The sequence below is a fragment of the Oncorhynchus clarkii genome, chromosome 12, assembly GCF_045791955.1.
Source record: "Oncorhynchus clarkii lewisi isolate Uvic-CL-2024 chromosome 12, UVic_Ocla_1.0, whole genome shotgun sequence".
Taxonomy (NCBI): domain Eukaryota; kingdom Metazoa; phylum Chordata; class Actinopteri; order Salmoniformes; family Salmonidae; genus Oncorhynchus; species Oncorhynchus clarkii.
The window spans coordinates 42,934,503-42,947,495 of record NC_092158.1 but is presented as its reverse complement, the minus strand read 5'-3'; the positions used below and the strand labels follow the sequence as shown (position 1 = coordinate 42,947,495).

The window sequence follows — 12,993 nt, the reverse complement described above, 5'->3', positions numbered from 1 at the left end:
GACAATAGTAAAGCATAAAGAAAATGAGTAGTTGGAATGAGTAGGTGTGTCCAAATTTTGACCGGTATGTAAATTTACCGGTATGTACATTTCTGGGTGGCTTTGCTTTGCGATTCTGTGTGTGTGTGTAGATTGGTGAGGAAATGTAAAAAAAAAAAAAATTAAATCCTTTTTAGAATAAGGCTGTAACGTAACAAATGTGGAAAAGGGGAAGGGGTGCACGCACACTTACAGATGTGCTGTACTTGCAGTTATACCCACATATAGTACATGTGCACACATGTTCCTGCATGTATCTTAATACAAAACTTTGTTAGTTTGCCACTACCCTAAATCCTAAACATTTATTTAATCTATTATTCAAATACTGTAACTCAGCATCTCATCACAAATGGTCAACTATCTATTTAACCTCTCTCCTATGTCTCAGTTCCTCCTGCTGTCCCAGAGTGCTCTCTGTCAGGGAAGCCAGTTCTGAAGGGCAACGTCACACTGAGCTGCAAGTCCAAGTCAGGAAAGCCCATCCCAATGTACAAGTGGAAGAAGACCAGCCCCCCGTCCGAGGTCTTCTTCTCGCCCATGCTCAGTGAGTAACTACCTGCTGCCTGACATCTGGAACATGGTGGTCTAGCTTTATTAATCAACATCCTAAGAATATTTGGGGGGTTACTATGAAATAGTCTATTTATTGTAGTTGTCCTATATTTCAACTAGAGCGTGCTCTATTTCTACAATTTGATGAGAATTAGAACTTTGAGAATACTGTAATAGTATGTAGTTCAGCCAAGTTGTTGTAAGCACCTAATGTGAGTTGCTCTGGATTAGAAAGGTACTGTATATACAATAAGCAAATGTAAAAACAAAATGGCGCTGGATGAAATGGCAGCAGTTTTATGAACGCCCAACCGATTGTGCTATTATGTGTGGGTTTTTTGCAACTTATTTTGTACATAATGTTTCTGCAACCGTATCTTACGGCAAAAAAAGGGCTTCTGGATATCAAGACAGCGATTACTCACCTCGGATTAGACAAAGATTTTTTCTACAAGGACGAGGACAAAGAGCCGGATGCCTGGTCAGGACCCGGAGAAGGCGACTGGGAAAGCTGCCATTACCATCAATACTACTCGCAAACGTGCAATCATTGGACAATAAATTAGACGAGGTACGATCATGAATATCCTACCAACGGGACATCAAAAACTGTAATATCCTATGTTTCACGGAATCGTGGCTGAATGACGACATGGATATTCAGCTAGATGGATTTACACTGCACCGGCAAGATAGAACAGCACACTCCGGTAAGACGATGGGGGGCGGTCTGTGCATATTTGTAAACAGCTGGTGCATAAAATCTAAGGAACTCTCTAGATTTTGCTCACCTGAAGTAGAGAATATTGTGATAAATTGCAGGCCACACTACTTGCCTAGAGCATTTTCAGCCATACTTTTTGTGGCTGTTGATTTACCACCACAGACGGATGCTGGCACTAAGACCACACTCAGTCAGCTGTACAGTCGTGGCCAAAAGTTTTGAGAATGACACAAATATACATTTTCACAGTCTGCTGCCTCAGTTTGTATGATGGCAATTTGCATATACTCCAGAAAGTTATGAAGAGTGATCAGATGAATTGCATTTAATTGCAAAGTCCTTCTTTGCCATGCAAATTAACTGAATCCCCCCCCCAAAAAACATTTCCACTGCATTTCAGCCCTGCCACAAAAGGACCAGCTAACACCTGTGTTAACGAGAGAATCACTGACATGATGAGGCGAAGACTTTTGGAGGTTGGCCTGGTGTCAAGAAGAGCAGCAAAGAAGCCACTTATCTCCAGGGACAGACTGATAAAACATCAGGGACAGACTGATATTCTGCAAAAGGTACAGGGATTGGACTGCTGAGGACTTGGGTAAAGTCATTTTCTCTGAATCCCTTTTCCGATTGTTTGGGGCATCTGGGGAAAAAAGCTTGTCAGGAAAAGACAAGGTGAGCGCTACCATCAGTCCTGTGTCATGCCAACAGTAAAGCATCCTGAGACCATTCATGTGTGTGGTTTCTTCTCAGCCAAGGGATTGGGCTCACTCACAATTTTTCCTAAGAACACAGCCATAAATAATGGTACCAACACATCCTCCGAGAGCAACTTCTCCCTACCATCCAGGAACAGTTTGGTGACGATCAATGCCTTTTCCAGCATGATGGAGCACCTTGCCATAAGGCAAAAGTGATAACTAAGTGGCTCGGGGAACAAAACATCGACATTTTGGGTCCATGGACAGGAAACTCTCCAGACTTTAATCCCATTGAAAACTTGTGGTCAATCCTCAAGAGGCGGGTGGACAAACAAAAACTCACAAATTCTGACAAACTCCAAGCATTGATTATGCAAGAATGGGCTGCCGTCAGTCAGGATGTGGCCCAGAAGTTAATTGACAGCATGCCAGGGCGGATTGCAGAGGTCTTGAAAAAGAAGGGTTAACACTGCAAATATTGACTCTTTGGATCAACTTCATGTACAGTGCCTTGCGAAAGTATTCGGCCCCCTTGAACTTTGCGACCTTTTGCCACATTTCAGGCTTCAAACATAAAGATATAAAACTGTATTTTTTTGTGAAGAATCAACAACAAGTGGGACACAATCATGAAGTGGAACGACATTTATTGGATATATCAAACTTTTTTAACAAATCAAAAACTGAAAAATTGGGCTTGCAAAATTATTCAGCCCCCTTAAGTTAATACTTTGTAGTGCCACCTTTTGCTGCGATTACAGCTGCAAGTCGCTTGGGGTATGTCTCTATCAGTTTTGCACATCGAGAGACTGACATTTTTTCCCATTCCTCCTTGCAAAACAGCTCAAGCTCAGTGAGGTTGGATGGAGAGCATTTGTGAACAGCAGTTTTCAGTTCTTTCCACAGATTCTCGATTGGATTCAGGTCTGGACTTTGACTTGGCCATTCTAACACCTGGATATGTTTATTTTTGAACCATTCCATTGTAGATTTTGCTTTATGTTTTGGATCATTGTCTTGTTGGAAGACAAATCTCCGTCCCAGTCTCAGGTCTTTTGCAGACTCCATCAGGTTTTCTTCCAGAATGGTCCTGTATTTGGCTCCATCCATCTTCCCATCAATTTTAACCATCTTCCCTGTCCCTGCTGAAGAAAAGCAGGCCCAAACCATGATGCTGCCACCACCATGTTTGACAGTGGGGATGGTGTGTTCAGCTGTGTTGCTTTTACGCCAAACATAACTTTTTGCATTGTTGCCAAAAAGTTCAATTTTGGTTTTATCTGACCAGAGCACCTTCTTCCACATGTTTGGTGTCTCTCCCAGGTGGCTTGTGGCAAACTTTAAACGACACTTTTTATGGATATCTTTAAGAAATGGCTTTCTTCTTGCCACTCTTCCATAAAGGCCAGATTTGAGCAATATACGACTGATTGTTGTCCTATGGACAGAGTCTCCCACCTCAGCTGCAGTTCATCCAGAGTGATCATGGGCCTCTTGGCTGCATCTCTGATCAGTCTTCTCCTTGTATGAGCTGAAAGTTTAGAGGGACGGCCAGGTCTTGGTAGATTTGCAGTGATCTGATACTCCTTCCATTTCAATATTATCGCTTGCACAGTGCTCCTTGGGATGTTTAAAGCTTGGGAAATCTTTTTGTATCCAAATCCGGCTTTAAACTTCTTCACAACAGTATCTCGGACCTGCCTGGTGTGTTCCTTGTTCTTCATGATGCTCTCTGCGCTTTTAACGGACCTCTGAGACTATCACAGTGCAGGTGCATTTATACGGAGACTTGATTACACACAGGTGGATTGTATTTATCATCATTAGTCATTTAGGTCAACATTGGATCATTCAGAGATCCTCACTGAACTTCTGGAGAGAGTTTGCTGCACTGAAAGTAAAGGGGCTGAATAATTTTGCACGCCCAATTATTCAGTTTTTGATTTGTTAAAAAGGTTTGAAATATCCAATAAATGTCGTTCCACTTCATGATTGTGTCCCACTTGTTGTTGATTCGTCACAAAAAATACAGTTTTATATATTTATGTTTGAAGCCTGAAATGTGGCAAAAGGTCGCAAAGTTCAAGGGGGCCGAATACTTTCGCAAGGCACTGTAATTGTCAATAAAACCCTTTGACACTTTGACACAATACTTCAGTATTTCATAGCAACATCTGACAAAAATATCTAAAGACACTGAAGCAGCAAACCTTCTGGAAATTAATATTTGTGATTTTATCAACTTTTGGCCACGACTGTATAAGGAAATAAGCTAACGGGAAACCACTCACCCAGGGGCGGCGCTCCTAGTGGCCGGAGACTTTAATGTAGGGAAACTTAAATCAATTCTACCAAATTTCTATCAACATGTTAAATGTGCAACCAGAGTGAAATAAATTCTAGATCACCTGTACTCCACACACAGAAACACATACAAAGCTCTCCCTCATCCTCCATTTGGTTCATCTGACCACAACTCTATCCTCCTGATTCCTGCTTAGAAGCAAAAATTAAAGCAGGAAGCACCAGTGACTCGGCCTACAAAAAAGTAGTCAGATGAAGCCGATGCTAAACTACAGGACTGTTTTGCTATCACAGACTGGAACATGTTCCGGGATTCTTCCGATGGCATTGAGGAGTACACCACATCAGTCACTGGCTTTATCAATAAGTGCATCGAGGAAGTCGTCCCAACAGTGACTGTACGTACATACCCCAACCAGAAGCCATGGATTACAGGCAACATTCGCACTGAGCTAAAGGGTAGAGCTGCCGCTTTCAAGGTGCGATTACAAGAAATTCTGCTATGCCCTGCGACGAACCATCAAACAGGCAAAGCGTCAATACAGGGCTAAGATTGAATCATACTACACCAGCTCCAACGCTTGTCTTATGTGGCAGGGCTTGCAAACTATAACAGACTACAAAGGGAAGCACAGCAGCGAGCTGCCCAGTGACACGAGCATACCAGACGAGCTAAATCACTTCTATGCTCGTTACGAGGCAAGTAACATTGAGGCATGCATGAGAGTATCGGCTGTTCCGGACAACTGTGATCACGTTCTCCGTAGCCGACGTGAGTAAGACCTTTAAACAGATCAACATACACAAGGATGCGGGGCCAGACCGATTACCAGGACGTGTGCTCCGGGCATGTGCTGACCAACTGGCAGGTTTCTCCACTGACATTTTCAACATGTCCCTAATTGAGTCTGTAATACCAACATGTTTCAAGCAGACCACCATAGTCCCTGTGCCCAAGAACACAAAGGCAACATGCCTACATGACTACAGACTGTAGCACTCACGTCCGTAGCAATGAAGTGCTTTGAAAGGTTGGTAATGGCTCACATCAACACCATTATCCCAGAAACCCTAGACCCACTCCAATTTGCATACCGCCCAAACAGATCCACAGATGATGCAATCTCTATTGCACTCCACACTGCCCTTTCCCACCTGGACAAAAGGAACCCCTTATGTGATAATGCTGTTCATTGACTACAGCTCAGCGTTCAACACCCATAGTACCCTCAGCTCATTCCTAAGCTAAGGATCCTGGGACTAAATACCTCCCTCTGCAACTGGATCCTGGACTTCCTGACGGGCCACCCACAGGTGTTGAGGTTAGGTAGCAACACATCTGCCACGCTGATCCTCAACACTGGAGCTCCACAGGGGTGCATGCTCAGTCCCCTCCTGTACTCCCTGTTCACCCACGACTGCATGGTCAGGCACGACTCCAACACCAAGTTTTTTTCAGATGACACAACAGTGGTAGGCCTGATCACCGACAACAACGAGACAGCCTGTAGGGAGATGGTCAACCTGGCCAGGTGGTGCCAGAATAACAACATATCCCTCAACGTAACCAAGACTGAGATGATTGTGGACTACAGGAAATTGAGGACTGAGCACGCCCCCATTCTCATCGACGGGGCTGTAGTGGAGCAGGTTGAGAGCTTCAAGTTCATTGGTGTCCACATCAACAACAAACTAGAATGGTTCAAACACACCAAGACAGTCGTGAAGAGGGCACAACAAATCCTATTCCCCCTCAGGAAACTAAAAAGATTTGGCATGGGTCCTGAGATCCTCAAAAGGTTCTACAGCTGCAACATCGACTGGTTGCAGCACTAGCCTGGTACGGCAATTGCTCGGCCTCCGACCGCAAGGTACTACAGAGGGTAGTGCGTACAGCCCAGTAAATCAGAGGTTAACCTGCCTGCCATCCAGGACTTCTACACCAGGCGGTGTCAGAGGAAGGCCCTAAAAATTGTCAAAGACCCCAGTCACAGATTGTTCTCCCTACTACCGCATGGCAAGCGGTACCGGAGTGCCAAGTCTAGGACAAAAATGCTTCTCAACAGTTTTTACCCCCAAGCCATAAGACTCCTGAACAGGTAATCAAGTGGCTACCCAGACTATTTGCATTGTGTTCCCCCCAACCCTCTTTTTACGCTGCTGCTACTCTCTGTTTATCATATATGCATAGTCACTTTAACTATACATTAATGTACATACTACCTCAATTGGGCCGACCAACCAGTGCTCCCACACATTGGCTAACCGGGCTAATCTGCGTTGTGTCCGACCCACCAACCCCTCTTTTTTTTCTTTTTTTTTAAATATACAGCTACTCTCTGTGCATCATATATGCATAGTCACTTTAACCATATCTACATATATATATATATATATACTACCTCAATCAGCCTGACTAACCGGTGTCTGTATGTAGCCTCACTACTGTATATAGCCTGCCTTTTTACTGTTTTATTTCTTTACTTACATATTGTTCACCTAACACCTTTTTTGTACTATTGGTTAGAACCTGTAAGTAAGCATTTCACTGTAAGGTATACATACACCTGTTGTATTTGGCGCACGTGACAAATAAACTTTGATATAATGCCAAAGCAGAGGGTTTAACTTTGCCAGTGGCAAAGGGTTTTGGAAAGTGAAATGTGAATTGAGACAATCCGGTCTCACTTTACATGATGTGTCACAAATGTATAGGTGCTAGGTAATGACAATGTAACCACATCCAGTTATAACAATTGTGAGTTATTTCAATCTGTACTTAGTAATACACTACATGTGCATGTGGCTACCATTTATCTATGTGGATTTAAGGACACTTAATGTAAAATGGCACAGGCAATCAAAAGGATGGTGAATAAACATCTGAGTTTATTTTGGTATGCCTGTGTCATTGTTCTGTTTTGGTTTTGACTTGGAGATTTAGCGGCTAATCTGTTTGGAACTAGATTAAAGCACAGATGAGGTTGAATCCTCATTTGACTCTGCTCAAATGCACTCGTTTGAACCTCTATTCCAAACTCATAGTCAGTGTTCCCATTGTTAGATCAATTATTTCCTCTCCTTTTATGGTATGCAATAATTACATAGATATCCCACATTGTTTGGTTAGTAGTGATTTAATGATGAGGAATTTCATATGACCAATGCACAGTGTCCATATAAGGACAGCCACAGTCTCAGCAGGACTGACAATGCTGTCCTAATATGGACACTGTATAAGTTTCTATTTTTGTGTGTGTGTGTGTGTGCGCACGTTACAGATGAAAAAACGGGCACGCTGAAGCTGAGCAACTTGAGCAGCAGCATGTCGGGGAAGTACGTTTGTACGGCCAGCAACACAGCTGGCAATGACAGCTGCTACATCAACCTGGAGGTCATTACCTGTACGTACTGAAGTACCCACATGACTACACTATATGACTATATGGACCAGTCAGAATGTAGAGAAATGTGCTTCCTAATATTGTTGACTCCTGGTATGTGAAATGGCTTAGAAAACCAGAGCGTGCAGATATCCAGAGCAAGTAATTAAGAATTAATTTTAATCGGGACTGATGTACTGCCCTTCACTTAAATGTGCATTCCTCTAAAAAGGGTGTAATGCATGTTTCACGTGTATTTAAAAAAAAATATGTATGTATGTATGTATGTATGTATGTATGTATGTATGTATGTATGTGTGTTTTGTTGTTGAAATTCCTGCACTAGGTAGCTAACTCATCTCTCTCTCTCATCTAGGACCCACTAAAGTTTATTTCCTAAAAAAGTCCTTTAAAAACTGAACAGTCACAGGCTGCTGTTCTTGCACTGTTGGGGGAAGAAAGCTGAGTGGAGTTCATGTAAAAACAGAACTAATGTACAAAAACATGATGCTACCGTAGTTTTAAATTATCGTTTCAACCACAAAGGCTCTTGTTATTTACCCTGGAGTGTGAAGGTACTATTCCACAGATCTGTAGTGCAAATGTGTGTGTGTGTTTCTCCCCAGCAACTAACGCAGGGATGATTGCTGGAGCCACGGTGGGCTCTGTGTTGGTCTTCATATTCATCATCCTCTTCCTCATCTACCTTCTGAGGCGAAAGAGAGACTATGAAGAGGACCGGGCCAACGACATCAAGTTAGACTCCCTTTCACAATATTGCTGTGTTGCATGTGTTCATGTGCCCAAATGCATGTCAGCCAGTCTCTCACCCCTTCTCCCTCACTCCCTCTCTCTTTCCCTCCTCTCTTTTTCCCCTCTTCATCCCCAGGGAGGACGCTCAGGCGCCCAAGCGCATCTCGTGGGCCAAGAGCGCCGGCTCAGGATCGGACGTGGTCTCCAAGAACGGCACACTCTCCTCCATCACCACCACTGCCAACAGGCCCCACCAGAGGGAGCCCTCGTCCCACCACCAGCACCACCACAACCACCACCTCCAGCATTATCCCCAACGCCCTCCCTCTGACACAGCCTCCATCATCACAGCCACAGGCAGCGTCTCTGGCTACCGTGCTGGACCACTCCATGGATCCTCCACCAAAGGCCACGCCGTGCCGGACTACGGCTACAACGTGGCTACACCCCTGCCCCGAGGTCAACCGGCTAATTCTGCAGCATCCAGTGCCAACGGTAGCCCCATGCCAAGAACCAAGCACCCACAGTCCTATACCCAGCCCCAGGCAGCACCTGCTTCCCCACGCCCACCACCTCTGCCCACCATTGTGACTGCGTCCAACATCTCCCGCATGGGAGGTGTGCCCATCATGGTGCCAGCTCAGAACCAGGCTGGTTCGCTGGTGTAACACCAGTCTGCTATGGTGCATTGTACCTTTACCCTTCAACGCTGTACTTACTCACATAGATTTTCAAAAGGAAAATATTCAACTGCCACTAAGATATGTCTAACTCGAGCATTAAAGCTTGAATTGGCCTTCGAGAAGCTGGGGCATTTGACCCGGTCAAAATGCCGTGAGATCATTAGTAAGACCTTAAAAGAGATTGACTGTGTTGCTACATAAGGCAGTTTTATTTAATTAAGTATATGGAAGTACTTTTTTTTTTTTACACTTTTTATACTCAGTTTGTATGCGAAGGATGCATAGATCTGGATTTCATACATTTGTGCAGTATCTTTTTTTAAGTTATTATTGTACTATCAATCAATGTATTTTTTACAAAGTTTTCCAATGCAACTTTTTTCGAGATTGTATTTACTCTATCTACCACGTCCTATGAAGGCCATTCTATGACATCACTTTAAAAACGGGGACAAGATGTCATGACACCCACTGGTCAATGTGTGTGTGTTGTCTGTGTATTACAGCAAGAACAGTCAATGTGTGGATCCCACTGATGTTTTACTTTATGCATTTCGCACAGATTTTATCGATATGACAACTGTAGATTAGGACCAAATAAAATAAATATATATGTTTAATTGTCACATAAACCGATAGGTGCAGTGAAATGTGTTTTACAGGGTCAGCAATAGTAGTACGGCAACCCTGGAGCAAATTAGGGTTATGTGCCTTGCTCAAGGGCACATTGACAGATTTTCACCTTGTTGGCTGGGGTATTCGAACGCTCTAAGCGCTAGGCTACCTGCCGCCCTGTGCTTCAAACCAAATTTGCATATATTATTATTTTTATTCTCAAATATGGTGGACTACTGCTGAATACCTGTCTAGCCACATGCAATTAAGAAAGAAGAAAAAAGACTGGGCATACTAGAATTACATTTTCTGCAACATTTTCTAAATCCTAGGTAACCGTTACCTTTTCATGTACCTTGTATAAAACTTCATGCCGACGCTCTTTAGACACAGCGCTTAAAACATGACTATTTTACCGCATAGGATTAGCTTATAGTATAAAATACAATTTGACACATTTTGTCAATTACATTTGAATTTATGGACTAAGATATATAACCACTATGGTTCCACCATTGAGTTGTAATGATTTTTGGTTGCTCTCCACAAGGAAATTGTAAATAAGATATTTACTATTTTTCTTTCGATTGTACTTGAGGCTATTCGTTGAATCGTATGTGACGGACTGGATACAAAACCAAAGAGGTTTCAACTTGTCAACATCCCAAACTGATGACCAATATGTTGGATGGATATAGACCCAAAAGGTGTCACATCAAATGAGTCTAAGATGAGGCACTTGTGTTTCATACGAGGCATAAAAGATACAAGGCAAAAAACAATTACAAAGTGATTTTGGCTATGTCACTGATCAAACTACCCTTGAGTCAATCTGGACTTCTTTGAAAGCATTTACTTTGGCAAAACTCTACTGTCCAATTTTTACCCTTAGTCTTGATTGCTCTATTCAGACATGTCTGTGTGTAGCAAGGTAATGGTGTTCTGCTAGGTTATGAACAAGATACTTGTAGCACATCCAAGAAACAAAGCATGGCACACAATACTACCCATTACATATGAAGTGGAGGTTTGTGTCACTTTAAATCTGAGGACTGGTTCATATTAATGGCTGGAGTTGAATAGAATGAATAGAACAGCTTAAATGAAGCATATGGTTTTCCTTCTAAGCCTATCCTCAACTTCTGTATCACTGGAGAATAGCTATTGCCAGTACACTGGAGCATAGAGACACTGTTGGAGCTAGGAACACAAGCATTTCCCTACACCGGCAATAACATCTGATAAACGTGTATGCGACCAATAAAATGTTATATGATTTGATGTAAGAAATGTTTCCACACGGAAAAATAAAAATTATGCGCACAGACAATTTTTGTTGTGTGGGAGACTAGCTCATACTCAAAATAACATAGTTTGTGACATTCTTGTATGTGTAGTGGTATTCAATGGCAAATGCTTTTGCTGTTTTAAAGATGGAAAAAATATGAAACAATATTCAAGACTGGCCTTTTTGTGATACTGTAATGTATATGCATTATGTAACACAGGGATAGAATTACAAAACAGGAACACGAAATGATAACATTGAATATCACGGAACATCTAATAAATACTAGTAATCGATTAGTTCTAACTGATAATGTAAGAAGACACACTGATGGCTGCTGTGCTAATATATGTATTTATGCTCAAACATAGACCACTATGTCGAGTGTTTAAGTTTCTTCAACTTGTATGTATATTGAAAATACTCTTATCAATATTTTTAATAAAAAGATGAATGGTTGTAAAGGCGTATGATTTATTTTACCACCTGGAGAAAGCATTACACCTGTATGATCCAATAACCAATATCTCAGACCAGATGAGTAACAATGAAGGTGTGAAGGCCTGCAACATTATGGGCCTTAACTTGTCATCCGTGCATGATTTTGTTAATGGAAAGAGAGAGAAATCTAAACAATCTTTTTCTCATGTCCCCACCCTGTGGCCTAAATATAACATTGCAGTTTGCATCACTCCTGCCGTCTATGGGTTGTGAAGATTATTGCATACAGAAATGGGGGAAAGACATGCAGTATATGGATTCCAAGATTAAGTGCGGAATTTCAAGATATGAAAAGGTACTGAAATGGATCCAAATATAACACTCAGGACCAGTTTTCTCAGCTGAAAGAGTTTTCTAGTCCAGGACTAATCTGTCTTGGAGACTGATCCTTCTCACTGGGCACACCAAGTCATTTCATTGTGGATATTTAGGTAATATTTGGTTGAGACGTTTATCAATAACATTACAACCTATATTCAACCCACAACCCACTCAAAAATAAATCCAAAAGTTTGTTGAATTTTCAATGTGTTATAGCAATGCTTTCAACCATCTAGACGCAGAACTAAATTCCAATTGAAAAACAACGTCATAGTTTTGGTTTAGTTGTCACCCAAATGTCTATCACTGTGCCTTAACCAATTTAAAGAACAGCAAAATTCAAATGGGAATACGATGTCAGGTATGTTTATTTATACAACAGATAAATGTGTTATCACTGTGCTTCATCAATTTACCTGCATTGCAGTTGAGATTACATGAAAGTACATGGTGCAAGTGCTCAATGACATTCTGCGCAGATTATTACCGCAATTGTGAAGTTCTCCACAAACCTGCGACCAGGGCCTGCGTTACGGGTGGGATTTAGGGGGCCTGGCTCGCCCTACCAAAACCTTGCCCGTCCAAATAAGGTATTGAAATGTTGATCATTTATTTGAGCGAGACGCGTGCCGACACTCATAAATCTCAGATAAAGCATCGGAGCGATATAAACCGCTCACTCTGTCTCAGCATGGGTAGACCATGTATCTGATGCTGTCTGGACAAACAAAATATGGCATGTCATACTATTTCTGTCCAGACAGCATCAGATCCATGGGCTAGATATAGTAAAACAGAGGAGCCAAGGTGCTTTCTCCGGTGAGATAGTTTCAGCAGAGAGGAAGAGGTGACCAAGAGGGCTCACTAGCCTAAATCTGTCCAGAATAAGCCCAATGCATTTCTATGGGCTTAATAACCAGACCTAAACTTGTCTCCTGCCTTCGGGGCAACTACTCCTATTGTTAGGGCAGAGACATGAGCATCTCGTCATTATATACAGATCTCTGGTTTCAGCCATTTGCAAATTGGAAAGGAAAGTGGGCGAGTCCACGGTTCAGATGCTGGCTTTCCCTGAAGTAAATTGATGTTTTACCAAATTGATATAATTACTCTGGTCTTTGATCAT

At 42.3% G+C, this 12,993-nt stretch overlaps 1 protein-coding gene across 1 annotated transcript in view; it reads left to right on the top strand.

Moving 5' to 3' along the window:
- LOC139423214 (endothelial cell-selective adhesion molecule-like) overlaps positions 1-11,510 on the top strand; it is a 70,186-nt gene extending 58,676 nt beyond the window's left edge. The window contains exons 4-7 of the mRNA XM_071174970.1: positions 431-586; positions 7,605-7,727; positions 8,333-8,462; positions 8,596-11,510. Coding sequence (XP_071031071.1) covers positions 431-586; positions 7,605-7,727; positions 8,333-8,462; positions 8,596-9,127 — 941 coding nt within the window. The 3' untranslated portion in view covers positions 9,128-11,510. The remainder of the gene's footprint in view (positions 1-430; positions 587-7,604; positions 7,728-8,332; positions 8,463-8,595) is intronic.
- Positions 11,511-12,993: the final 1,483 nt, after the last annotated feature.